The sequence below is a fragment of the Schistocerca nitens genome, chromosome 5 (assembly GCF_023898315.1).
Source record: "Schistocerca nitens isolate TAMUIC-IGC-003100 chromosome 5, iqSchNite1.1, whole genome shotgun sequence".
In the NCBI taxonomy this organism is placed as follows: Eukaryota; Metazoa; Arthropoda; class Insecta; order Orthoptera; family Acrididae; genus Schistocerca; species Schistocerca nitens.
Window position 1 is genome coordinate 821,294,420 of NC_064618.1, and position 27,797 is coordinate 821,322,216.

Consider the following 27,797-nt stretch of genomic DNA (forward strand, 5'->3'; position numbering starts at 1 on the left):
ATGTAAACTGTGCTTTATTTTCAAGATTAGAAATTGCAGTTATGTTATGAACAAAATATTGTTCAAATGTCCACCATGACTTTGAACACACACACACACACACACACACACACACACACACACACACACAATGGCTTCAATAGTAAATTGCTCTGTCCAGCATCAGTGGTGCTACGTCTGTGATAGCTTGACGAATGTTTTCCTCCAATGTTCCGAAGTTTATGGCTTGTCAGCATAGACCTGGGTGTTGATGTAACCACATAAAAAAGAAAAAAAAATCATGGGTGTTAAATATACAACCATGGCAGCTAGTTTGTAGATGCACGTGTTTAGATGATACAGTTGCCCAACTTCTCCCTCAGTAAATCGGGCATAGCATCAGGTGTGTGGTACATGACACCATCCTGTTGGAACTACATGTTTTCAACATCTGTGGTCTCAAGTTATGCCCATAGAAATTCACATAACACGGTTATGTAGTAGTCGCCAGTGGTTTTTCTTTCATCATCTCAAAATAAAGTAAGTGCAATTACGCCAAAACGCTATCAATCACACCACACAGTGAGTTTTTCTGAATGCGATGGCACCTCATGGACTATTTGTGGGTTCTTCCCGCTCCAATAACAACAATTTTGCGTATTGACAAAGCCACTGAGGCAAAAATGCTCCTTGTCTGAGAAAATGATTTTTCCAGTGAAATTAGTATCAGAGTCCAACTGTTGTGTGGCTCAATCAGCAAATTTACGATACAGTCTGTGATCATTTGACTTCAGCTCTTGAGTCAATACAACTTAAAATGGATGCAAACCCAAATCCTTTTACAAGATTCTCCAGGTTGATGTCTCAGATAGGCGCAACCTTTGAGTTCATATTGAAACTGACACACTTGGCTCTTCCTCAATATCGGCCACTATTGCTGTGATATTTTCCACACTTCACACTTCACATTTTACATTGTCTTCTTGGTAGCTTCTGGTTGTACAGAGTGAAATCTCTCTCAATCGTGGCCATAGTACAGCATAAGCCTGACTGGAGAAACGTAAGTGGCGACGTAATTCTCCGGTGAACAAACGATGAGTACCCACAACTGAGCTGTCACTTCGGTGAAATTTTTTGATGATTTCCAAGTATTCAAGAAGCATGAGCACTTGCAAGGGGTAACAGCAAATTGTACTGGATATTTCCACACATGAAAGTGCACAAAAAATATATTAGAAACTGGAAATTATAATTTTAAAAGTATCGCTCTTAATGGAAGTTCCTTTATATGGCTCTGTAAATTTCTGTATGTAGTGGTGACAGGATTTCATTGTTTGTTTGAAATAATTAATAAGATTTGTGAAATATTTTAACAAATACAACCTGCTGAGCACCAAATGTGTGAGAGTTTCAAGTAATGAAATATCATATGAAAATTTGATGGAAAGGAAAGCATTAATTATTAATTTATTGCCTGGAATCATAAGATGATATTGAACCTGCTGTTTAATTATTCTTTTTGCTGTAATGTAACATTTCAAAAACTGAAATTAGATAATTGCAGAGCTATGCTAATTGTATTTCAGTGGTATGTTCATCAGTTACTTATTGTTTTCATGTACCTACTCTTGTTGTTACTATCACAACCATTTAAGAATTCACTGTAATTATTTGCAGGATTGGATTCAGAAGCTGTCTGTTCTTTACAAGCTGCCTTAGAGATGAAAAATAGTGGAAAACATGAAAAAGCATTAAAGTTATTTGAACATGCCGTTGCTCTTGCTCCAAAGCATCCTGATATTTTAAACCATTATGGTGAATTTTTAGAACAAACTCAAAATGATGTTGTAATGGCTGATCAGTTGTACTTTAGAGCACTAACTGTATCACCTAGCCATTCAGGAGCCCTGGCTAATAGACAACGAACAGCTCGTATTGTTGAAGAAATGGATCGACTTACTTTAGGAAGAATTGATGAAAAACGTGATCGACTGTCGGCAATTCCAGATTCTAATTCAGCTTTTCGCCGTGCTAAAAAAGAAGCATATTTTCAGGTAATGTTGTTTTATTTATTGTTTATACTTTTGACCAGCAGAAAAGGAAAAAAGGTTCAGTCAGTATAGAAGTAAGTTAGTTTCAAAACATCTCTTGTGTTCCCACTTTTGTGTGGACATTAAATTGAATATTGTGTGTTTGCCACATGGGCTCAAAAAGTTGTAATATGTTTTTAAAGGGATAGTCCTGTGCAAGAAGTGCCGTGCAGAGTATGGGTATTTGTATCAGTGTACTCAGAAAAATAGCTTTATTAATAGTAGAAAAATTTACTCATTCCCATCTTGCCCCTTATATCTGTTTACCTGATTGTTACCCCTCCTTCACAGAGGGGTAAATAGTCCAAATTTAGCATTACCCAAGAAACATCACAGGGAGGTGTACTAACATATAATGTACTTACAAATGTTTTTAAGTTTGTGAGGAACAAAGGGGTTCCATTCTATTTGGGTTAGCTTCCAGTTGCAACCAGTATGATTTGAAAACTGCTGAGATGCAACACAATTAATGTTAGCCTGTAACTACATCTAATGTGCTTTATGCTCCTCCACGATTTTTGAAGCTTACTGAGAATCATGCCTCACAGTTTAAAATTATAATCACTGTTGAAACTTCCTGGCAGATTAAAACTGTGTGCCCAACCGAGACTCGAACTCGGGACCTTTGCCTTTCATGGGCAAGTGCTCTACCAACTGAGCTACCGAAGCACGACTCACGCCCGGTACTCACAGCTTTACTTCTGCCAGTATATCGTCTCCTACATTCCAAACTTTTTGGTAGAGCACTTGCCCGCGAAAGGCAAAGGTCCCGAGTTCGAGTCTCGGTCGGTGTGGTTGGATTCATGATTTCCTGTCAGAGAGGTCAAAGTTTGTAGTAATTGATGGAAAGTCATCAAGTGAGACAGAAGCTATTTCTGGTGTTCCGCAAGGTAGTTTTATAGGCCCTCTTCTGTTCCTTATATATGTAAATGATTTAGGAGATGAATATTAGCAGCCATCTTAGGTTGTTTGCAGATAATGCTGTCATTTATCATCTAGAAAGTCATCAGAAGATGAAAACAAATTGCAAAACGATTTGCGGTGTGGAAATTGGCAATTGACTTTAAATAAAAAATCGTGTGAGGTCATCCACATGAATGCTAAAAGGAATCCGTTTAACTTGTGTTACATGATAAATCAGTGAAATCTAAATGCCATAAATTCAACTAAATACATAGGAATTACAATTACAAACAGCTTAAATTGGAAAGAACACATAAAAAATATTGTAGGGAAGACAAACCAAAGACTGCTTTTTATTGGCAGAATGTAACATATTTACTAAAGAGATTACCAACACTATGCTTGTACATCCTCTTTTGGGATATTTTTGTGCAGTTTGAGATCCTTACCAGATAGGATTGACAGAGTAAACTGAGAAACTTCAAAGAAGAGCAGCACATTTTGTATTATTGTGAAATAGGGGAGAGAGTGTCACTGACACGATACAGGATTTGGGGTGAACGTCATTTAAAAAAGGCATTTTTCGTTGTAGCAGAATCTTGTCACAATATTTCAGTCACCAACTTTCTCCTCCGAATGTGAAAATATTTTGTTGATGCTCACCTACATAGGGAAAAACGATCATCATAATAAAATAAGGAAAATCAGAGCTGGCGCGTAAAGATGTAGGTGTTCGTTTTTTCTGCACACTGTTCGAGATTGGAATAATAAAGAATTATTGTGATCGTGGTTCGATAAACCCTGTGCCATGCACTTTGTTGTAATACTTTGCAGAGTACCCATATAGATGTAGATGTAGACAGCAGCTCCTCGTGGTGTGGCAGCTCAGTAAATTCCTCACTGCTCCAAATTCACCTGCATACCATGCTGTTGCTCTTCTGTCTCTGGAATACCTTTACTCCAATCACACACAAACAACAAGCCCATTTGGGATCCACATGCAGCATATGAAGAAGTCACTTGGTGTAAAGCAAGTACAACCCCAACTTCAGGTTTTTAAGCACTTTCCACCCTGTTTACTGCAATGGCCCAGATTAATTTTAGGTTTAGTGCAGTACAGGAGAGGTTTCACTCCTGCTTATGTCTTTAATACTTTATTTGATGACTGATCACCACAACTCTGTATCTGTATTTATGGATGGATATAAACTCTGTTAGTTGCTCTTTAGTTTCCCCTGATCATGTCCTCAAGGTCCTACTGCCTCAAGACTTTACATGGAATTATATGCAATATAGCAGGCATGGAGAAGATGAAACATGTTTCAAGTGCAAAATTTCTTTTCTCATCTGATTCCCTTAGTGCCCTTAATTCTCTACTGTGCTTGCACCCAGCAGGTAAACTAATCCAGATTTTCCAGGACGCTTTCCTTCAATACAAAGGCTGGGGAAAGAGGTATCCTTCTGCTTGGTCCCAGGGCACATGGGTATTGTAGGGAACAAAATGGTGGATGCAGCAGCCGAGGAGGTGTGTTGCGACCCTCAGTTAGTTCAGTGTGCCATCCCTCTGTATGCCATTGCCTCACTGTTGAGGTACAGAGTCATGCATTGATGGGAAGAGGACTGGCTGGAAATGACAGGTAATAAGCTTGTCTAGTAAAGTCAACAGCTGTCTACCTCCTTCCAGCCATGCAGGTGGTATGAGGTCCTACTTTCTCATTTTCACATAGGCCACAGGCCTATGACGCTTGGGTTTTTGCTCCAACAAGAGGTGTGGCATGGTTTAATAGATCGTGTTTTATTTTTGGACCAAAAGACAGCAGGTCAATTGCTGACAGATTTGCCCTCTGTTTTAGCTAACAATGAAACGAATGTGATATGACTTTTAAGCTTTTGTGAATGGTTCAATTTGCTCAGGAAAATCTTAGGGCAATGTTTTAATGTGTTGTTTGGTTGGCTGGTCCATCCACATTTTTGCTAAATGAACAGCCAGCTACACATTCCTGTGAATCTGTTTTAGGTTCACTCTTGACAGAGATTTAGGAACCAGGTTTTAAATTGTAAGACATTTCCAGGGGCAGATGTGGATTCTGACCACAATCTATTGGTTATGAACTGCAGATTGAAACTGAAGAAACTGCAAAAAGGTGGGAATTTAAGGAGATGGGACCTGGATAAACTGAAAGAACCAGAGGTTGTGGAGAGTTTCAGGGAGAGCATAAGGGAACAATTGACAGGAATGGGGGAAAGAAATACAGTAGAAGAAGAATGGGTAGCTCTGAGGGATGAAGTAGTGAAGGCAGCAGAGGATCAAGTAGGTAAAAAGACCAGGGCTAGTAGAAATCCTTGGGTAACAGAAGTAATATTGAATTTAATTGATGAAAGGAGAAAATATAAAAATGCAGTAAATGAAGCAGGCAAAAAGGAATACAAACGTCTCTAAAACGAGATCGACAGGAAGTGCAAAATGGCTAAGCAGGGATGGCTAGAGGACAAATGTAAGGATGTAGAGGCTTGTCTCACTAGGGGTAAGATAGATACTGCCTACAGGAAAATTAAAGAGACCTTTGGAGAGAAGAGAACCACTTGTATGAATATCAAGAGCTCAGATGGCAACCCAGTTCTAAGCAAAGAAGGGAAGGCAGAAAGGTGGAAGGAGTATATAGAGGGTTTATACAAGGGCGATGTACTTGAGGACAATATTATGGAAATGGAAGAGGATGTAGATGAAGACGAAATGGGAGATAAGATACTGCGTGAAGAGTTTGACAGAGCACTGAAAGACCTGAGTCAAAACAAGGCCCCGGGAGTAGACAACATTCCATTAGAACTACTGACAGCCTTGGGAGAGCCAGTCATGACAAAACTCTACCATCTGGTGAGCAAGATGTATGAGACAGGCGAAATACCCACAGACTTCAAGAAGAATATAATAATTCCAATCCCAAAGAAAGCAGGTGTTGACAGATGTGAAAATTACCGAACTATCAGTTTAATAAGTCACAGCTGCAAAATACTAACGCGAATTCTTTACAGACGAATAGAAAAACTGGTAAAAGCGGACCTCGGGGAAGATCAGTTTGGATTCCGTAGAAATGTTGGAACACGTGAGGCAATACTAACCTTACGACTTATCTTAGAAGACAGATGAAGGAAAGGCAAACCTACGTTTCTAGCATTTGTAGACTTAGAGAAAGCTTTTGACAACGTTAACTGGAATACTCTCTTTCAAATTCTGAAGGTGGCAGGGGTAAAATACAGGGAGCGAAAGGCTATTTACAATTTGTACAGAAACGAGATGGCAGTTATAAGAGTCGAGGGGCATGAAAGGGAAGCAGTGGTTGGGAAGGGAGTGAGACAGGGTTGTAGCCTCTCCCCGATGTTATTCAATCTATATATTGAGCAAGCAGTAAAGGAAACAAAAGAAAAATTCGGAGTAGGTATTAAAATTGATGGAGAAGAAGTAAAAACTTTGGGGTTCGCCGATGACATTGTAATTCTGTCAGAGACAGCAAAGGACTTGGAAGAGCAGTTGAACGGAATGGACAGTGTCTTGAAAGGAGGATATAAGATGAACATCAACAAAAGCAAAACGAGGATAATGGAATGTAGTCAAATTAAATCGGGTGATGCTGAGGGAATTAGATTAGGAAATGAGACACTTAAAGTAGTAAAGGAGTTTTGCTATTTGGGGAGCAAAATAACTGATGATGGTCGAAGTAGAGAGGATATAAAATGTAGACTGGCAATGGCAAGGAAATCGTTTCTGAAGAAGAGAAATTTGTTAACATCGAGTATAGATTTAAGTGTCAGGAAGTCGTTTCTGAAAGTATTTGTATGGAGTGTAGCCATGTATGGAAGTGAAACATGGACGATAACCAGTTTGGACAAGAAGAGAATAGAAGCTTTCGAAATGTGGTGCTACAGAAGAATGCTGAAGATAAGGTGGGTAGATCACGTAACTAATGAGGAGGTATTGAATAGGATTGGGGAGAAGAGAAGTTTGTGGCACAACTTGACTAGAAGAAGGGATCGGTTGGTAGGACATGTTTTGAGGCGTTAAGGGATCACAAATTTAGCATTGGAGGGCAGCGTGGAGGGTAAAAATCGTAGAGGGAGACCAAGAGATGAATACACTAAGCAGATTCAGAAGAATGTAGGTTGCAGTAGGTACTGGGAGATGGAGAAGGTTGCACAGGATAGAGTAGCATGGAGAGCTGCATCAAACCAATCTCAGGACTGAAGACCACAACAACAACAACTTGTCTTCCTTAGTTTTACTTCACGGCTTTAGAACATATGAACATTTTTAATTCTATCTTCCTTGGTGTGAGATGATAATGGATGAGACTGGGTAAAAATGAGCACTGTTTTATCTTTGACTGATTTTTATCCAGTTTTATCGTGTTTCCTCCATTTCAACCACATTTGTTTCTACTGATTCCTTAAGGATACTGACAACCTCATTGTGCAGCACCCTTAACACACACACACACACACACACACACACACACACACACACACACACACACACAAATAAATAAATAAATATTCATCAGTAGTTGATTCATTTTTGTTGGATATTAGTGTGTGTTTTTATCAGTAGTTGAACTTCTTATTATAGTGGAGAACATTGCTAAAATTTCTGAATTCATGGCTAGAATTGACAGATCAAGGAGTGACAGCTTAACTTATTTGTATTGCACAGAATGCAGTCATTGTTATATGTGCCTCAGTTTATTCTCAGGACAGTATTCCACTCCATTGTAGGCCACCAATTTATGAAGTATATACATAGCACCCACACAGGTACCTCCTCTCGCAAAGTTTCCATCTTGAAGACATACATTGCCCATTTTGCTGGTTCTGCACATAAAACTAAATAATAAATCCAGACTGTAGTTGTGCTGTCCTGTTTAATCATTTGTTTTATTATTTTTCTCTTTTACAAGCATCATTTATCAGTAAGGCACAGTGCTCTTCCAGAGTGATATGTAACACCACAACTTGTTAATTAGAAGTATCCTTCTGCCTCAAATTTCATTCAGTTCTTGTGATCAGTGATGCTACAACAGCTTTGTAGACAGTGATTCCTGACTCTGTGTTCATCAAATTGAGAAGTTTGAGCCTTTTTGTTACTAACAAATCAGTAAGTTTCCCTAAAGGGTGAGCTTTCTCATCAACTGCTTCGAGTAAATTTCAGAAAATACAGTTAGTACGGCATCATAAGATTCTTCGTCCTTGCCTTTGTCTCCTTGTCTATAGGTGGCAGAGTGGAATCTCCCCTTATCACTGTCGCATGATTGGGAAGGTAATTAACGACATTTTCCAGGCATACTCAGAAATATTTCACCACTTTGATACTTGATGTAATAATAACCAATTACTATTTTAAGCTTGTATTATCTGTTTATTTTCACTTGGCTGCCTTGCATTTTGATTCTGTCTTTATCTCATTAGAAATTAATGTTTTGCGCAGCAGTAAATACATCCCCACCATTGGTACGCATCCTACCCTTTCGTGATAAACTGCATTCCACAGTTAATATTTCATTGATACTTACTTTGAATTTCAGCCAACTTTCTGTTACTAGTATTAAATGTGTGGTGTTACTGTTAATGAGTGACCTTCGTTATGGGACAGTACCCTGAATGTTCTTTTTCTGATCTAAGATGATACTTATTCCATATCACAATTACTGTAGCCCTCAATGAACCATGGAACAAGATGATGAGGGAAGCGAAGTGCCTCAGTGATACAGGCTGCCATGCCATAGGTGCAACCACAACAGTGGGGTACCAATAGAGAGACCAAACAAACAGGGGGTTCCTGAACAGGGGTAACAGACTTTTCCGTAGTCTGGCCAATTGTCCAATATGGCCTTGTAACATTAGGCAACTTGGCCTAGCTGTGCTGATGCTGGTGCTGAGACAGCTGAAAGCAAGATGAAACCAAAGCTGTTATTTTTTTCTTAGGGCTCGGAGCTCTACTACATGGTGGAATAAAAGTGGAATCAACTTGGGTAAAATAATCCAGAGGTAAAATAATCTCCCATTCTGATCTGCAGGCATGGCTGCAGAGAAGGATGTAGCAATCAAGAAAAACAAAACTGGTGTCGTGGGTTGGAGCACGGAATTTTAGAACCCTTAGTTGGGCTGTGAGGTTAAAAGAATTTAAAAAGGGCAATGGATAGATTGAAGTCAAATATAGTGGGGATTGGCAAAGTGTGGTAGCATGAGGAACAGACCTACTGGTCAGGTCAGAAAAGGGTTATCAACACCAAATCCAATACAATGTGGTAGTAGGTCTAATAATGAATAAGCAAGTAGTAATGTCTGTAAGCAACTATAACCAGCATGCCAAATGCATTATACTATGCAAGATGGGCATAAGGCCGACACCCATCACTATTGATCAAATTTACATGCCACCTAGCTCCACTGATGATTAAGAGACTGAGAGAATGTATGATGAGATAAAGGAAATTTGAAATAGTTAAAGGAGATGAAACTTTAATTGAAATGTGTGACTGGAATTAAGTAGTAGGAAAAGGAATGGAATGAAAAATTGCTGGAGAGCATGGACTGTGGGAAAGAAATGAAAGAGAAACAGCCATGTAGAATTTTGCACAGAGCATAATTTGATGATTTTCTTCAGTCAGCCATTAACAGCATCAACATATTTGTTGAAATGTATGATGGCTGGAATCCTGGCTTGTTAGTCAGTTTGTTCATGACCAACTTTGGTCATAATTTCATTTTTGCAGTGCTATACACTTTAAATGAAAGCAACAGAAAATAGCAAAATTTGAAACCAAAATACAATTTACCCAGGAAATCATTATCAAAGAATTTAAATACTTACAGAAAATATCTTTTACAGAGGCAACATCACACGACATTCATGATTTTAAATGTGGCATGAAAAACACTGAATGACATGAAAAATTTAAGAAACATTAGTACTCAGCGTTACGACACTGTCTCAAACAGCAAGAAGTTGACTACTGATAGTCCATATTTTAAGTGCAATCTAAAAGGTCACTAAGCTAAGCCAAAGGTCATATGAATAAAGTACTACATAATATCCTTACAGAGAGGTACACAATCAGTGGAAAAATGAGGTATTAGTCAAACAATTGATGACATAATAGTGGATCTCACCAGTATGGGAGTCCAGGGGTGGAAAAGAGCAGCAGATACCTAAGAAGTGTGGAGGAATATCAGTGAAGAAGCCAAGGCTCATCCAGGGCTGAAGCTCTACTGAAGAAGAAGAAGAGGTCAAACAAGGGTTGTGATAATATGCAGTTATCTTATACATCATTTTTATACACGTCAAAAGGAGTGTAATAAAAATAGTGTTATAAAAATAAAAAAAAATTTGTCATACTGACAGTATGTCTTAATCAAGTAAAACATCTGGAAAATAATCAGTATCAGCCATAAGCTAAAATTTGGTCTTGATTCCACACCTATGCATAGGTCTGTTAAAAAGAAAAATACTTGGGCATGTAAGCCAACATCCTAACACATCATATTGAAATCTTACCAAATAGTAAAAGCAGTGTACATCTACATAGATACTCCACAAGCCATCATATGGTGCATGGTAGAGGGTAGCCTGTACCACTACTTGTCATTTCCCCTCCTCTTCCACTCGCAAATAGAGTGAGGGAAAAACGAGTGTCTGTACCCCTCTTATGATCCCTAATTTCCGTATCTTATCTTTGTTGTCCTCATACGTGATGTATGTTGGTGGCAGTAGAATCGTTCAGCAGTCAGTTTCAAATGCCAATTGTCTAAATTTTCTCAATAATGTTTCTCAAAAAGAAGATCGCATTCCCTCCAGGGATTCCATGTAGCATAAAATCCGAATGATCAAGTACCTTTATTATTATGTCTTGCATAAAACAGTTTGACTAAACTGAAAATGACATGAAGATTTTATAACAAAAATGGATCAATGTCAAGTCTTAAGTACAAAACTGAAAGATAAATATAATGTACCAACAGAAACTAGATTTAAATCACATATGATGGTGTCACACAAAAATGTTTCATTCATTGGTATTATGTAAAATATAATGAGAAATATATGGAGAGAGACCAAGAGCATGTACACTTAAACAGTAATAACATTCTCTCTTACATTAAGCCATACTTTACTTTACTTTACATGTGGCAAAGGCCTTATCGACCATACGCCTGCTCTATGAGCCTCTTCCACTTCTGCCTGTCCAATGCGCTGTTTGTCCAGTTGCTGCTGCTGTTCATCCTAGTTGTGTCCTCCCGAATGTTATCCCGCCATCTGATTCTGGGTCTCCCTCTTCCTCTCGTTCCATCTATTGTTCTGCTGAATGCCATTCTAGGTAGTCTATTCTCTCTCATTCTTGCTATATGGCCTGCCCAATTCAACCTTCTCCTCTTGAGTACTTTGACAATGTTACAATGTTTGTACAGATCTCTTAATTCTTCATTTCTTCTTATTCTCCATTCCATGTTATTTTTGTCGTATACCAGTCCAAAAATTTTCCTTAGTACTTTTCTTTCAAATATTAACAGTTTCTCTTCATCTTTCTTTCTAAATATTAATGTTTCACATCCATTTAACATCACAGGTATAATGGTCGATTGATATAAGTGGATTTTGAAGTTACTGCTAAGTGATCTTTTTCTTAGAATTTTTATGAAACTAAACAGTGTATTGTTTGCTGTTGATAAACGGGCATCTATTTCTATATCTGTTCTGTTGTTATTACTAAAAAGACTTCCTTGGTACTTGAAGTGATCTACAGTCAGAGGTGCATCTTTTCTGGTTTTCTTACTTATGGCTAGGTATTCTGTCTATTCTTCATTAACATTTAATCCTGTTTTCTCAGCACTTTTGTAGTAATTTTTCATCATTCTGATTAATTCTCTTTTGGAACTACTTATTAGTGCTACATCATATGCATAGGCAAGTCTTGTAATATTCACATCCTGTAGCTGGATCCCTTGTGGACTGGTTTTAGAAAATTCTCTATCAATCTTCTCTAGGACAAGGTTAAATAAAATAGGTGAAATGGCATCCCCTTGTCTCAGTCCAGTGTACACCTTAAAATCTTCAGTTTCTCCTACTGGTGTCTTTATGCGACATAAAGTTTCATCTATAAACGTTTTAACTAATCTGATTAATTTTGATGGTATTTCAAATTCCTTCATTATATTTAGGAGTGTCTGTTGGTGTATGCTTCACAGGCCTTTTTAAAATCTACGAATAATATGTGGACATCTACATTGAATTCCCACACCTTCTCAGTTACTTGTCTTAGGGCGAATAAGTGATCTAACGTGGATCTGTTTCTGCAGAAACCGCATTGGTAGTCCCCAATCAGTTCTGTTATTGGTATCAGCCTGTTTAATAGGCAGCTCGATAAGATTTTGTAGGTGACATCCAGTAAGGCAATTCCTCTGTAGTTTTCACAAACTAGTGGATCATTCTTCTTAAATATGGGGCACACAATTGCAGTTTTACCAATCTGCAGAAATGGTTTCTGTCTCCCAAATTGTTTCTATTAACAGCAGTATTTCTAATTCCAGTTGTGGGCCTCCATTCTTTAATAACTCAGCGTATATCTTGTCCTCGCCACAAGCCTTGTTATTCTTTAATTTCTTTATTGCTTTCTGTATTTCATTTACTGATGGGGTAGTAACTGTATCAGCTGTATCAATTGTATCAGGTTCTTCCAATTTAAAGTAAGCGTGTGGGTCGTTGCAGTTGAGAAGTTGTGAAAAGTATGTCTTCTATCTGTTTTGTATGTCACTTTTGTTGGTCAGTATTTTCCCATATTGATCCTTTATAAATCCATATGTGAACAAAATGTCAAGTAGTATCTATATACAAAATCACAATCGCAGTGCCTATCTGTCAGGGATCTACCACTAACAAACTTCATTCTCCAAAACTGTCAGTAATCCAACCTTACAATATTTATCGATCAGGTTAGCAGAGCCCAAATGTCAAGTCTCTGTAAGTAATTAAAGGTATAAATCTGATCTGTCAAAAGAAAACATTTTACATTACACATAAAAATATCCTACAGCCACTTATAAAAATATGTATACAGCAATCCAAGGTATAATGAAAAGGATGTGTAAAAGAAACAAGAGCATCTGAACATAAATAGTGAAATCATAAATTTATGTAGCTTGAACAGGAGAGCTAATTACCTAAAAATAAGCTATTAGATGGATGAAAAATCTACTCACCAAGTGGTAGCAGGAGAACACACACATAAACAAAGGTTTCATGTATCAAGCTTTCAGAGTGAATGGCTCCTTCTTCCAGCAGAAGGGTTAAGGGTAAGCAAGAGGGGTGAAGGAAAAGGATGGTAAGTTTCCCTTGACCCCGGGTTCTGGGTGACTTCGCCGAACTTTAAACCTTTTCCTAAACCTCTCCAGTCTTTTTCCTTCTCCGCTCCCCTCTTCCTTCCCCTTACATGCTTCTGCTGGAAGGAGCAGCCACTGGCTTCTAAAGCTTGCATAAGTAAAACTTTTTTTTATATACGTGTTCTTCTGTCGCCACATGGTGAGTAGAGTTTTGATCTATATAATTACATTACATTGTAAAAAATTAATTATTTTTCTTATCGTAAATTGTAAGCTGTGGCTGTATCATAGCATGTACCTTATTTGTCAATTAGACTATGTGTGTAGATGATTTGACTATTACATCCACATTGATAATTAGAAGATATATATATATATATATATATATATATATATATATATATATATGTCAATCAGTGCTAATATGAAACATAGATGTGAAGTGCTGAACAGAGTATCACTTATTGCATCCTATTTTACGTTATTAATTTGTGTGTGTATACAAAGTTTTTGTCTCTCTCACACGCACACACACACGCGCACACACACACACACACACACACACACACACACACACACACACACACACCTACCTGCAATCTCTGACAACTGAAACCACACTGCGGGCAGCAGCACTAGATAGTGGGGTAAGGTTGGGGGATATTGAAGTGCTACTGGGGAGCAGGCAGAGACAAGGTGCAGAAATAGAATGGCAGCTATGTGCATTCAGGAGGTTAGATGGGGGGGGGGGGGGGCAGGGGAGAGGTGCAGGGGGGTCGGGGACAGCGGAAAAGGAAAGAAGTAAAAAGACTCGGTGTGATGGTGGAATGGAGTTGTGTAGTGCTGGAATGGGAACAAGGGAGGGGCTGGATGACTGAGGACAATGATTAATGAAGGTTGAGGGCAGAAGGGTTACAGGAACGTAGGATATTGTGGGGAAAGTTTCCACCTGTGCAATTCAGAAAAGGTGGGAAGAAACCATATGGCACAAGCTGTGAAGCATTCATTGAAATGAATGATGTCTTTGTGGGCAGCATGCTCTGCAACATGGTAGTCCACTTGTTTCTTGGGCAGAGCTCGTCGGAGGCTGTTCACGTGGATAGACAGTTTGTTGGTTGCCATGCCCACATAGAATTCAGCACAGTAGATGCAGCTTGTAGATAACACGACTGGTTTCACAGGTTGTCCTCCCTTTAACAGGATAGGTGATGTTTGTGACTGGATTGGAGCTTGTAGATAACACGACTGGTTTCACAGGTTGTCCTCCCTTTAACAGGATAGGTGATGTTTGTGACTGGATTGGAGCAGGTGGTGGTGGGAGGATGTATTGGACAGGTCTTGCATCTAGGTCTATTACAGGGATCTGAGCCATGAGATAGAGGGTTGGGAGCAGGAGTTGTGTAGGGATGGACAAGTATATTGAGTAGGTTCTGTGGACAGCAGAATACCACTGTGGGAGGGGTGGCAAGGATAATAGGCAGGACATTTCTCATCTCAGGGTCATGACGAGAGGTAACCGAAAGCCTGGTGGAGAATGTAGTTCAGTTGCTCCAGTCCTGGATGGTACTGAGCTACGAGGGGAATGCTTCTCTGTGGGAGGTGGAGGGAGACTGGGAAGATAAGGCACAGCATTTTTGTTTTTGTACAAGGTTGGGATGACAATTATGGTCTGTGAAGGCTTTAGTGAGACTCTCATATATTTTGAGATGGACCGTCATCACTGCATATGCGATGATCTTGGCTGGATAGGCTGTATGGAAGAGACTTCTTGGTATAGAACAGGTGGCAGCTGTTGAAGTGCAGGTATTGCTGATTGGTACTAGGTTTGATATGGACAGAAGTGTTGATGTAGCCATCTCTGAGGTGGAGGTGAACATCTAGGAAGGTTGCTTGTTGGGTTGAGTAGGACCAGGTGAAGCAAATGGGGGAGAAGCTGTTGAGGTACTGGAGGAATGTCTATAGGGTATCCTCACCCTCAATCCAGATGGCAAAGATGTCATCAGTTAATCTTAACCAGGTGAGGAGTTAGGATTCTGGGCGTTTAGGAAGTATTCCTCTAGATGACCCATGAATAGGTTGGCATAGAATGGTGCCATGTGGTACCCATAGCTATACCCCGGATTTGTTTGTGGGTAATGCCTTAGAAGGAGAAGTAATTGTGGGTGTGGGTATAGTTGGTCATGGCGACTAGGAAGGAGGTTGTTGGTTTGGAAACCATTGGGTGTTGGAAAGGTAGTGTTCAATAGCGGTAAGGTTATGGGCATTCAGGATGTTAGTGTAAGGGATGTGGCATCTATAGTGATGGGCAGAGCACCATATGGTAAAGGGTCGTGAACTGTGGAGAGTCGGTGGAGGAAATGGTTGGTATGTTTTATATAGGAGGGTATGTTTGTGGTAATAGGTTGAAGGTGTTGGTCTATGAGAGCAGAGATGCTCTCAGTGGGGGCACAGTAACTGGCCACAATGTGGGGCATCCTGAGTGATTGGGTTAATGGACTTCAGGAAGCATGTAGAAGTTAGGAGTGTGGGGAATGGTAGGGGTGAGAGGAGAGATGGACTCCAGGGAGAGGTTCTGGGATAGGCCTAAGGATTTGAGGAATGATTGGAGATCACATCCTCCCACAACCACCTACTCCAGTTCGGTCGGAAACGTCACCTGTCCCATCAAATGTAGGGCTACCTGTGAAACCAGTCATGTTATCTACAAGCTAAGCTGCAACCACTGTGCTGCTTTCTATGTGTGCATGAGAACCAATAAGCTGTCTGTCTGCATAAATAGACACTGACAAACTGTGCTCAAGAAAGAAGTGGACCACCCTGTTGCAGAGCACGCTGCCCAACACGACATCCTTCATTTCAGTGAGTGCTTCACAACCTGTGCCATATGGATCCTTCCCACCACCACCAGTTTTTGTGAACTGCACAGGTGGAACTTTCCCTACAATATAACCTATGTTCCCATAACCCTCCTGGCCTCAACCTTAGTTAGTCATTGTTGTCACCCATCCAGCCCTTTTCCTGTTCCCCCTGCCCACCGTCTACCCTACTCTCTTTCCACCTTGCCAATGCCCACTCCCTATCAGCACTTCACTGTCCCCCTCCCTACCCTACTATCTGTCCCCCTCCTCACCCCAGCCTCCTCCTTACGCCTACCCAGTCGCTACTCCCATCATGCACTGGTGCTGCTGCTTGCAGTGTGGCTTCAGTTGCCAGAGACTGCAGTCATTTGTGTGTGTGTGTGTGTGTGTGTGTGTGTGTGTGTGTGATGTATTTTTGACGAAGGCCTTGCTGGCCAAAAGCTTATTTGTGAGTCTTTTTGTTGTGCCTATCTGCGACTCAGCATCTCCATTATATGGCGAGTGGCAACTTTCCTTTCATAATATTGTTGCATTCCATCCTGTTCCTAACCTAGTGCTGTTTTCCTTTGTTACTATTTTCTAATACATTACTATACTCAATGTCCATCCTTCTTTCTCTCCTTTCCTGTGTTTCTCTTGGCACTTTACAAACCACACTCCACACTCTGCTTACAAGCCACACTGAGGAGCTAACATAGACTCAGACCATTATTTCTTCCTAGTAAAGGCCAACCTATAAGCATTGAGAGCACCTAACACTACAAAAACCTCTAAGACATCAAAGTTAGACATCCTATGACTGAGCGAGGAGGACAGCACCCTCTGGACCACCCTAAGAAAATAACACACCAAAAAGTAGAATTTAGAGGAGAGCTCTCTGAGAGTTTCACCATTCAAACAGGAGTTAGACAAGGTGATGTCTTCTCAAGCATGCTCCTCAATTGCTCACTGGAGAAGATTACACACTACCATCAGGAGCTGAAATGAAGATTGGATGCAAGAAAGATAACCTCAGTGTACTGTGCCTAGCCTTTGTGGATGACATTGTCTTGTTAGCCATCAGTATAGAGGAGGCTACTCAACTGGAGAGCCTGTACAGTATAGCATCTAAGACTAGTTTGGAGGTCAGTATACAAAAAATTGAGTTCATTGCTAACATAAAGGAAGCCCCATCAGCAGTTCCAGTAGAAGACACCACCATTTATAAAGTCCCAGCAGTCAAGAGTTTAGCAGAGTGTATTTCAGCAAATGAAAGTGAGAACTTGGCAATAGATATCTCATACCTCATGTGCCAAGTTGGAGACGCTCTACCTCTCCTGTAAGAGTATTTACACTCCATGTACCTTTCCAAGAGCCTTAAACTCAAACATTACAGATCAGTAGTAAGGCCCTTCATATTTTATGCTACCAAATGCCTCTTGATAAACAAGAACAGTCCACTCAAAAAACTGGAGCTCAAGGAATGGAAAATGATAAGGACAGTACCAGGACCAGTAAGAGAAGAGGATAGCTTTTATAGGATTAGACACAGCAGTGAGTTGTACCATCTGCAAGAAGACATAATCACATTTATGAGGAAAAGACTTCTATGGACATTTGACCCAAATTAATCCCTGCAGACTCATGTACAGGATCTTCCCCATAACAGGTAGAGGGAAAGCTTCCAAGAATGGATCACTGCAGCGGGAGTAACTTGAAATCCTGCTAAATACAATACAGGACTGGTCCAGGTTCTGGCATATCACTCTACAAGGGCTACTCCCAGTGTCTCTTACAAGCAAAAAGAGCACTTGAACCAGAAGACCAAAGTGGACAGTGGAGAGGAAGTTTGTTCACTGCCAGAAAAGGAAAGCTTTCTGGACAAAGAATAAAAACAAGAACAGTGTAAAGAGTCAGAGCGCCTTGTGGTCCTAAGTAGTCCCAAATGAAAAGAGGAGGAGGAGGAGCAGGAGGAGGAGGGGGAAGAAGAAGAGGGTGAATATAAGAGAAGCAAACTTGAGGACAATACTATAGAAAGAGGAGGAGGTGGTGGTGGAGAAACAGAAGTGGGTTAAGAGAAGGTGGGAGATACAATACTGTGAGCAGAATTTGACCCAGCTCTGAAACATCTAAGTGGAAACAAGGCTGGAGTAGATGACATTCCCTCAGATTTATGGAGATCCAAGGGAGAGCCAGACATGACAAAATTACTGCATCTGGAGTGCAAGATATATGAGACAAAGAAAATACCCACAGATTTTAAAAAGAATGCAGTAATTCCAGTTCCAAAGAAAGCAGGTGCTGACAGATGTGAATGCTACTGAACGATCATTTTATACATAAGTCCTCTTCATAATATACTGACAATAATTATTGTGATGTTCTGCTGGTGAAGTAAAGTCTAATTGGGAGCTAAGACTTCCTGATATTTAATGTTGTTCACCTTATTACTTCAGCACACCCTCCAGTCTCTTCCGATCAAACATCTTTTCTCGAAGTGCTGCAGTTACTGCTAGAATTTGAGAGTACAGGTCCAACATCCACCTCTTGAAGTAAATGTGAGGCTTCTCATTAATATGTCATATATTGTACTCTTGTTTACAATAACTATGTGTTACAAATTGTCACATTAAGCAGAACATCCAAGGACATTGGTAAGGACAAAGTCCAAAAACATCCTGCCTTATTTAACAGATTTCAGTCGAATTTATCCATATGACATGTTTTCTCTTGGCCCCATGATGTCACAGCTGCTCTTTCTCTGTGGTATGCACTATTATCTCCAAGGCAAGAACCGATTACGTGGAATAAACTTATCAACCAGCAGGTGCTGTGAACATTGTATGATGCTTATTGTTGTCCCAGCTTGCAAATACACTGTGTGCATCCATCTGAGGATATATGTGCATTAATAAAACATACATCCAACTTTAGAGTATCTAATTCATTATGAAAATAAACATTTTGTAATGGCGATCATCATTCAGTGGTTCTAAAAATGCTTGTGCGACAGGTCACTTTGTCACTTCTTCAATTTTATTGTTATCTACATTATTTACAGAAGGATGGAAAAGCTGCTAGAGCTGCAACCTTGTGGAAGATCACTGTGGGTTCCAGAGAAATGCAGTAAGACGTGACACAATACTAACCCAACAACTTATAAGTCGAAGGGATGCATACCTCTTTTTATAGCATTTGTAGATTGGAGAAAGCATTTGACAATGAGGATTGGACTACACTCTTTGAAATTTTGAAGGTGCAGGGATTAAAAAATATATATATTATCTGCAATTTGTATGGGGCCAGACTGCAGTTATGAGAGTCGAAGAACGTGAAAGGGAAGCAGTTGTTGAGAAAGAAGTGAGACAGAATTGTAACCTATCCCTGATGTTGTTCCATCTGTACATTGATGGAGCAGTAATGGAGATCCCTGGGAAATTTTGAATATGAATTGAATTTCAGGGAGAAGAAACAAAAACTTTGAATCTTGTCAATGACATTGTAGTTTCATCACAGCCTTTGGCCTTTGAAGAGCATTTGAATTGATTGTATAGTGTCTTGAAAAGAGATAATAAGATGAACATCAACAAAATTAAACCAAAGGAGTAGGCAAATTAAATCAAATGGTGCTTAGGGGATTACATTATCAAATGAGACACTAAGAGCAATATATAAATTTTACTATTTGGGTAACAAAGTAATTGACGAATGCCAAAGTCGAGAGGATATAAAATACATACTGGTAATAACAAGGAAATCATTTCTGAAAAAGATGATTTGTTTACATCTTTTATAGATTTAATGTCATGAAGTCTTTTCTGAATGTATTTGTGTAGCCTTGTACAGAAGTGACATGTGGCTGATTAGCAGTTCACACAAGAAGATGATAGAAACTTTTCATATATGATGATGTAGAATTAAGCTGTAGATTAGTTGGGTAGATTGAGTAACAAATGATGAGATGCTGAATCAAACCAGGGGAAAAAATTCATGGGCAACTTGACTAAAAAAAAGCTCAGTTGATAGGACACATCGTATGGTGTCAAGGAATAGTCAAATTAGTAATGGAGGGAAGCATGGAGGGGTAAAACTTGTAGAAAGAGACCTGGCCATGAATGGAGTAAGTAGGTTGAAATGGATGCATGTTGCAGTAGTTATTTAGAGATGATGAGGCTTGCACAGAATAAACTAATGTGGAGAACTGCATCAAAGCATTTTTCGGATGGAAGTCATCATCGCCATCCATCATCATCATCATCATCATCATCAACTACTGCTGCTGCTACTACTACTACTACTACTACTACTACAGCTGATCTGCACTTGATTCCTGGTTGTGTGATACCTAAATATCTGTTCAGTATACAGAGTGGTTTGCAGGTGAAACAGTTTTTGCCACCTGAATGACTGTTTCTGGAGTGTAGTACATGCTTGACATATTAAGTGAGACCCTAAAATTCTCCATCTGCTAATACAGATCAATAAATCACCATCCAAGATTGTGACAAGCTCAGTGGAACCTCTCATTTAAGCATTTCACCTGACTACAAACCAGCAAGCAAACCACAGACAGTTCTGGAGACAGTTACTATTGATTTCAGCCCACTAAGGAGCACTTATGACTAGTTCTTCTTTGATGCTCTCTTTCGTTCCCAATATGTCTTGAGCCCTTTCTCCTTCTCCTGTGGAAGGGGCTCCATACGTTTAGAGATTCCAGGTGATGGGGTCCAAGACTCTACCATAGCACAACGTTTGGAATGATCTTCTACCTCAAGATGAGAGATCCAAGCCGAATCCAAGTCCTTTAGTACTTCATTAAACCACAGGCTTCCAGTGTTGTAGCTTTTAACCAATGAGAAGATCATATTGGTAAGACTATTATTGTTCATTCGTTGTAGGTGCCCATAGTACTTGAGCCTACTATGTCGCACAGTGGTGTTGGCTGAGTCTAACTGTTGGTACATTTTTGGAGATAATGCTATCACAGGCTGTGCATGAATCCTGTGGGTGAGGCTAGTATTCTTTATCCTTTATCCTAACACCAAGAGGAAGCATGTGAACAGGCATCCTCAGTGTTGACGTGAGACATGAAATGCAGCTGGCTGCACTCTGTGCATACAGTACATGCTGACTGAGCCACTTCCACATCTTAGACAAGGCCCCCGATCCACCCATCAAGCATATCAAGACTACAAAATCAGCTCACATTATAGTAATACTTGCAGAATGTGCAGAAAAATAGAAAAAATAATGAACACTTCTGAACAGATGTAAATAGACAGTTACTTATTATCTCTGGAAAGAAGCACATAAAAAAACAACTAAACTAAACAGTGTATATGTATTAAATACTGCTGGACGATGGCCTCTGACCTACGAGATGAATACAACTGACACTGAAAAATGATATGTGTAGACAGAGTGAAAAATAGATGATGTGCTTAAACATTCTAGAATTTCTGTATCTTTTCATGATGCCAAAATTGGGACAGTCAAGTAGAAAAGCGAAAAGCAAGTCCTGTCTTAGTTACAAAAGCGAAGTCCTGTCTTAATTACAGTATACATGTACCCCTGTTAATATACCCTTTCCAAAAAAATTACTCTGAAAAATAAATAAATGCCATGTGTATCAGAAACAGTTATTATTAACAAAATATAACTGTGAGCATTCCAGAAGATACCAGCTATGTTATTCTGTTAAGTGAAGCAAAACTTCTTGGAACTTGGAATATGTTCAGTAGACAGAAAAACAATAAAGTATTATCAATTTGTTAAAGCAACTAGGGATCATGCTGTCTCAGAAGTGAAGAGTATGCAAGCTGAACAAAGCTGCAAAATATAGTTTCCTGTGATGTGACCATTAACTTAAGCAGTGTTGATCTGGAAAGCTCAAATTCTGAACAGATTCATTAACTGCTGCATGGCAAGAGCTTCTATTCTGAAACCAATTTGGGAAAGTGTCCAAAGTTTTATAGCTGTGAAATAGAAGAGGAAAAAGACAGCTATCAAATTAAGAATCATTTGTAGTTGAGGCACAAAAGCCATTTAGTTTTGTTTGCCACTTACTAAATCTGCCAGTATACATGAGGACAGTAGGATAAGATGGGTCTCTCATAGATATCTTGTAATAACTATCCATTGTGCATAAAATAAAGGTAACCACACACACATAGTTGACTGATGTGTGGCACTGGTGGTTGTGGTTTTGTGTTAGCACGTACATGTGTGTGTGTGTGTGTGTGTGTACTTTTACTAGAGAAAGAGTTCTAAAGCTGTTGTAAATACGATTTTCAGTTATGTGTTTCTGTGCACTACACATCAGTTACCTATAGGTGAGTGGTTGCCTTTCCCTTATTTTACTTATTATTCCATCCAGGAATTACCCATAAAAGAATAGAACCATAAAACCATACAAGAAAAAAACTCGATAAAATCTAAGTCCTCCCACTGTTTAGTTATTTTGTACATACTTGATTGTAATAACTTTTACGCTATTCATCCTCTGCTGCCAGTGCAGTCACAACGTTTGTAATTGAATGTATATCTCAATAATGTCTTGTTTGGCAGAATGGCTCCCATCCTGTTTGTTCCCTTCTCTCTCTCTCTCTCTCTCTCTCTCTCTCTCTCTCTCTCTCTCTCTCTCTGGTTTCTTTCCCCCACTTCAGATTTTTGTCTGCACTTTCATGACTAATATCTACTGTATTGTTATTTATGTTTAATGATTATTTTCAGAGATGGCAGTTGCAGTTTATGAACTGGATTATTTTCTCACCAGTTATTAAAATTCCTAGTTCCACAACCAATACCTCCCTTGAGTCGAAATAGTGGAAGTACTTCTTCAGAATTGTGCAGAGTTATGATCAACAGCAAATAAGTTGTGTAGCAAACAAGATAATAAAAATTCTGTAGCAATGTATTCTCACAAAGCTTTTATATCTGTTTACTGTTCATTATCATCATAGTGAGGTATCATGCCTTCACTTCTGATGCTTTAGCATAAAGACAGCGTTGTGGATGAATCCTCAGGAGAGTGCAAGCAGCAGAAGAAGCAAGCACAAGGGCTGAGGGTTACCATGGGGAAGAGGTGTTGTGGAGGGGGGAGGGGTACGAGCTGCACTTTCATCTCACTGTGCTGGCACTAGATGTTCTTACTGGTTTGGGATGACATGGCACGGGATGAGACGGCACAGCATGGCAGTCACTTTGTAATGCCTGTGGTATATGTAGGTACTGCATTGCTATAGGGGTCCCTGATTCAGGATATTGTGAACAAATAGTGCAGCTGAGCTTTAGGGAATTGCAATATTCATATTTGTATGTTGACAGCCCCTTTGTTGTAATGTCATGAAACAACATGAGATGTGGCATTTGTCACTCAAAAAACACAATATTAATATCAAACATCAACTGGCTTATTTTTTGGACTCCTTACTCAGATGTTCCTATTACGGTCACAGCCAGTGCAATCTGACTATATAGCATGCTACATTAAAATTCAGTTTTGGCCTTTTAGTATGCATAGCAATCACAGCTTTTCCTGAATCTGTCTAAGATTTGTATCCTTTAAAATTATAAACCCTACTTGTGAATAAAGTTGGTCTTTAATGATATCTGTTGGTCTCACTTATGTACATTTTTCTGTAGATGGTTTCTGTGTCTACAAAGTAATATGTAACAATTTTTGTGCAGCATATATATCACACTGTTGCCATTGAAGGGAATACAATGACACTGTCACAAACTCGATCCATTGTGGAAACAAGAATGGCCATTGGTGGAAAGAGTATTATGGAACACAATGAAATTCTAGGACTTGATGCTGCTTTAAAATATATAAATGCCACTCTTGTTAATAGGTAAGAACTGTGTTTTTACTATTACCTTAGTCTCAGACACCTGTGACTTCTAGAACAGACATTGTGCTGTTATGCTTAATAATGCATTTAGGTGCAAAGATAAGTTTATCTTTGCAATTACTTTACTCTTGTATTAAGCAAATAATATCTGTACTCTTATTACTGTTTGACTAATTTAAGATACCTTACTATTAACATTGCAACAAGCTGCTGCAGAAAATATATTGAGTCTGTTGCGTTAGAGAAATTAAGGTAAAGGCAAATTGAAAATAGGAGATACAAGCATTTGAATTGAGAAATGGATAGGCAAACAACACAAATAAAGAAAATGCGACATATTACTTAAAAAGAGAGTCCAGTGTTCAAGCGTACAAAAATAGTCATGGTCATTGACTGCTCCAGAGCTGATATATACTGCATTAGCTTGAATATAAGCTCTGTCCATAATTTTGAGGTGAGAGAAATGATCGATAGACTCAGTATTCATTATATGAGTACTCTTAATTATATTTTAATGTTGTAATGTTGATAAATTACACAGAAGCACTAGCCTTCTAATTAGTCTATGCTGATGTCACTCTTAACTCCTGTACTGGCATTTGTCATTATTCCATCCTGAATTTTCCATTGTTCGCAGTATTTCATTGGACAGAGAGACAAGTTGTTTGCATCAATCTATGGCACTAACCGATACATCCATGGAATTCTATCTGTGATAAGTTTGTGCCAGTTTGATTCCGACTTGTATAGTAAGCACATGCACATTGTGACATTTATCTTCCATCACTGTGTGATGCATATATTTGCCAGTGTAACATGGTTGTCATTAAGGTCAGGCACTTTCAGTGCACCCTCAGTAGGCCAAGCTTGAGAACAAACTAGTGGGTTTGAAACTAGTCACCAAATATATGTACACCATCTGTGACAGATTTGTAATAATCTCTTCATGAAATAAAAGGTTGCTAGTCCTACATCAACAAAATGTTGAAACAGCTACATGTTAATTGAGTGACTGAGGGTCTTTCCAGAGCAGACAGCATGTCCTGGGATTCTTCATGGATTTTATCCTTCATGGATTTTATCCTTCATTATCTTACCAGTTGTGGATGCTAATCCCACATGCAAGTATTAGTATAATTAAACAACATTCCAAGTGCTTGCCAATTGTTGTTTTGTTTTCCATTTTGTCCCGAGTATTATACATTGTTGTTGTGGTCTTCAGTCCTGAGACTGGTTTGATGCAGCTCTCCATGCTACTCTATCCTGTGCAAGCTTCTTCACCTCCCAGTACCTATTGCAACCTACATCCTTCTGAATCTGTTTAGTGTATTCATCTCTTGGTCTCCCTCTACGATTTGTACCCTCCACACTGCCCTCCAATACTAAATTGGTGATCCCTTGATGCCTCAGAATATGCCCCACCAACCGATCCCTTCTCCTAGTCAAGTTGTGCCACAAATTTCTCTTCTCCTGTCTCCAATTCTATTCAATATCTCCTCATTAGTTATGTGATCTACCCATCTAATCTTCAGCATTCTTCTGTAGCACCACATTTCGAAAGCTTCTATTCTCTTCTTGTCTAAACTATTTATCGTCCACGTTTCACTTCCATACATGGCTACACTCCATACAAATACTTTCAGAAACGACTTCCTGACACTTAAATCTATACTCAATATTAACAAATTTCTCTTCCTCAGAAACGCTTTCCTTGCCATTGACAGTCTACATTTTATATCCTCTCTACTTCAACTATAATCATTTATTTTGCCCCCAAATAGCAAAACTCATTTACTACTTTCAGCCTCTCATTTCCTAATCTAATTCCTGCAGCATCACCCAATTTAATTCGACTACATTCCATTATCCTCATATTGCTTCTGTTGATGTTCATCTTATATCCTCCTTTCAAGACACTGTCCATTCCGTTCAGTTGCTCTTCCAAGTCCCTTGCTGTCTCTGAAAGAATTGCAATGTCATTGATGAATCTCAAAGTTTTTATTTCTTCTCCATGGATTTTCATTCCTACCCCGAATTTTTCTTTTGTTTCCTTTACTACTTGCTCAATATACAGATTGAATAACATCGGGTATAGGCTACATCCCTGTCTCACTCCCTTCCCAACCACTGCTTCCCTTCGACTCTTATAACTGCCATCTGGTTTCTTTACAAATTGTAAATAGCCTTTCACTCCCTGTATTTTACCCCTGCCACCTTCAGAATTTGAAAGAGAGTATTCCAGTCAACATTGTCAAAAGCTTTCTCTAAGTCTACAAATGCTAGAAACGTAGATTTGCCTTTCCTTAATCTATTTTCTAAGATAACTCGTAGGGTCAGTATTGCCTCACGTGTTCCAATATTTCTACAGAATCCAAACTAATCTTCCCCAAGGTTGGCTTCTACCCATTTTTCCATTCGTCTGTAAAGAATTTGTGTTAGTATTTTGCAGCCGTGGCTCATTAAACTGATAGTTCGATAATTTTCACATCTGTCAACACCTGCTTTCTTTGGGATTGGAATTATTATATTCTTCTTGAAGTCTGAGGGTATTTCGCCTGTCTCATGCATCTTGCTCACTAGATGGTAGAGTTTTGTTAGGTTGTTAGGCCTGGCTCTCCCAAGGCTGTCATTAGTTCTAAAGGGATGTTGTCTACTCCCGGGGCCTTATTTCGACTCAAGTCTTTCAGTGCTCTGTCAAACTCTTCACGCAGTATCGTATCTCCTATTTCATATTCATCTACATTCTCTTCCATTTCTATAATATTGTCCTCGAGAACATCGCCCTTGTGTAGACCTCTATATACTCCTTCCAACTTTCTACTTTCTCGCTTATAACTGGGTTTCCATCTGAGCTCTTGATATTCATGCAAATACATCCTTGCATTTGCCCTCTAACCATCCCTGCTTAGCTATTTTGCACTTCCTGTCGATTTCATTTTTGAGACGTTTGTATTCCTTTTTGCCTGCTTCATTTACCGCATTTTTATATTTTCTCCTTTCATCAATTGAATTCAATACCTGTTCTGTTACCCAAGGATTTCTACTATCCCTCGTCTTTCTATCTACTTGATCCTCTGCTACCTTCACTATTTCATCTCTCAAAGTACTCATTCTTCTTCTACTGTATTTCTTTCCCCCATTCTTGTCAATCGTTCCCTAATGCTCTCCCTGAAGCTCTCTACAACCTTTGGTTCTTTCAGTTTATCCAGGTCCCATTTCCTCAAATTCCCACCTTTTTGCAGTTTCTTCAGTTTTAATCTACAGTTCATAACCAATAGATTGTGGCCACAGTCCACATCTGTCCCTGGAAATGTCTTAAAATTTAAAACCTAGTTCCTAAATCTCTGTCTTATGATTCTTGAACCAAGTGTTAGCTATGATTAAGTCATGCTCTGTGCAGAATCCTACCAGGCGGCTTCCTCTTTCATTCCTTAATCACATTCCATATTCACCTACTACGTTTCCTTCTTTTCCCTTTCCTACTATCAAGTTCCAATCACCCATGACTATTAAATTTTTGTCTCCCTTCACTACCTGAATAATTTCTTTTATCTCATCATACATTTCATCAATCTCTCTATCATCTGCAGAGCTAGTTGGCATATAAACTTGTACTACTGTGGTAGATGTGGGCTTCGTATCTATCTTGGTCACAATAATACATTCACTATGCTGTTTGTAGTAGCTTACCTGCATTCCTATTTTCCTATTCATTATTAAACCTACTCCTACATTACCACTATTTGATTTTGTGTTTATAACCCTAT

At 39.2% G+C, this 27,797-nt stretch overlaps 1 protein-coding gene across 1 annotated transcript in view; it reads left to right on the top strand.

Moving 5' to 3' along the window:
- The window catches only part of LOC126259984 (protein adenylyltransferase Fic-like), a 91,781-nt gene that overhangs the window by 43,817 nt on the left and 20,167 nt on the right, over window positions 1-27,797 (top strand). The window contains exons 2-3 of the mRNA XM_049957116.1: window positions 1,657-2,033; window positions 23,864-24,030. Coding sequence (XP_049813073.1) covers window positions 1,657-2,033; window positions 23,864-24,030 — 544 coding nt within the window. The remainder of the gene's footprint in view (window positions 1-1,656; window positions 2,034-23,863; window positions 24,031-27,797) is intronic.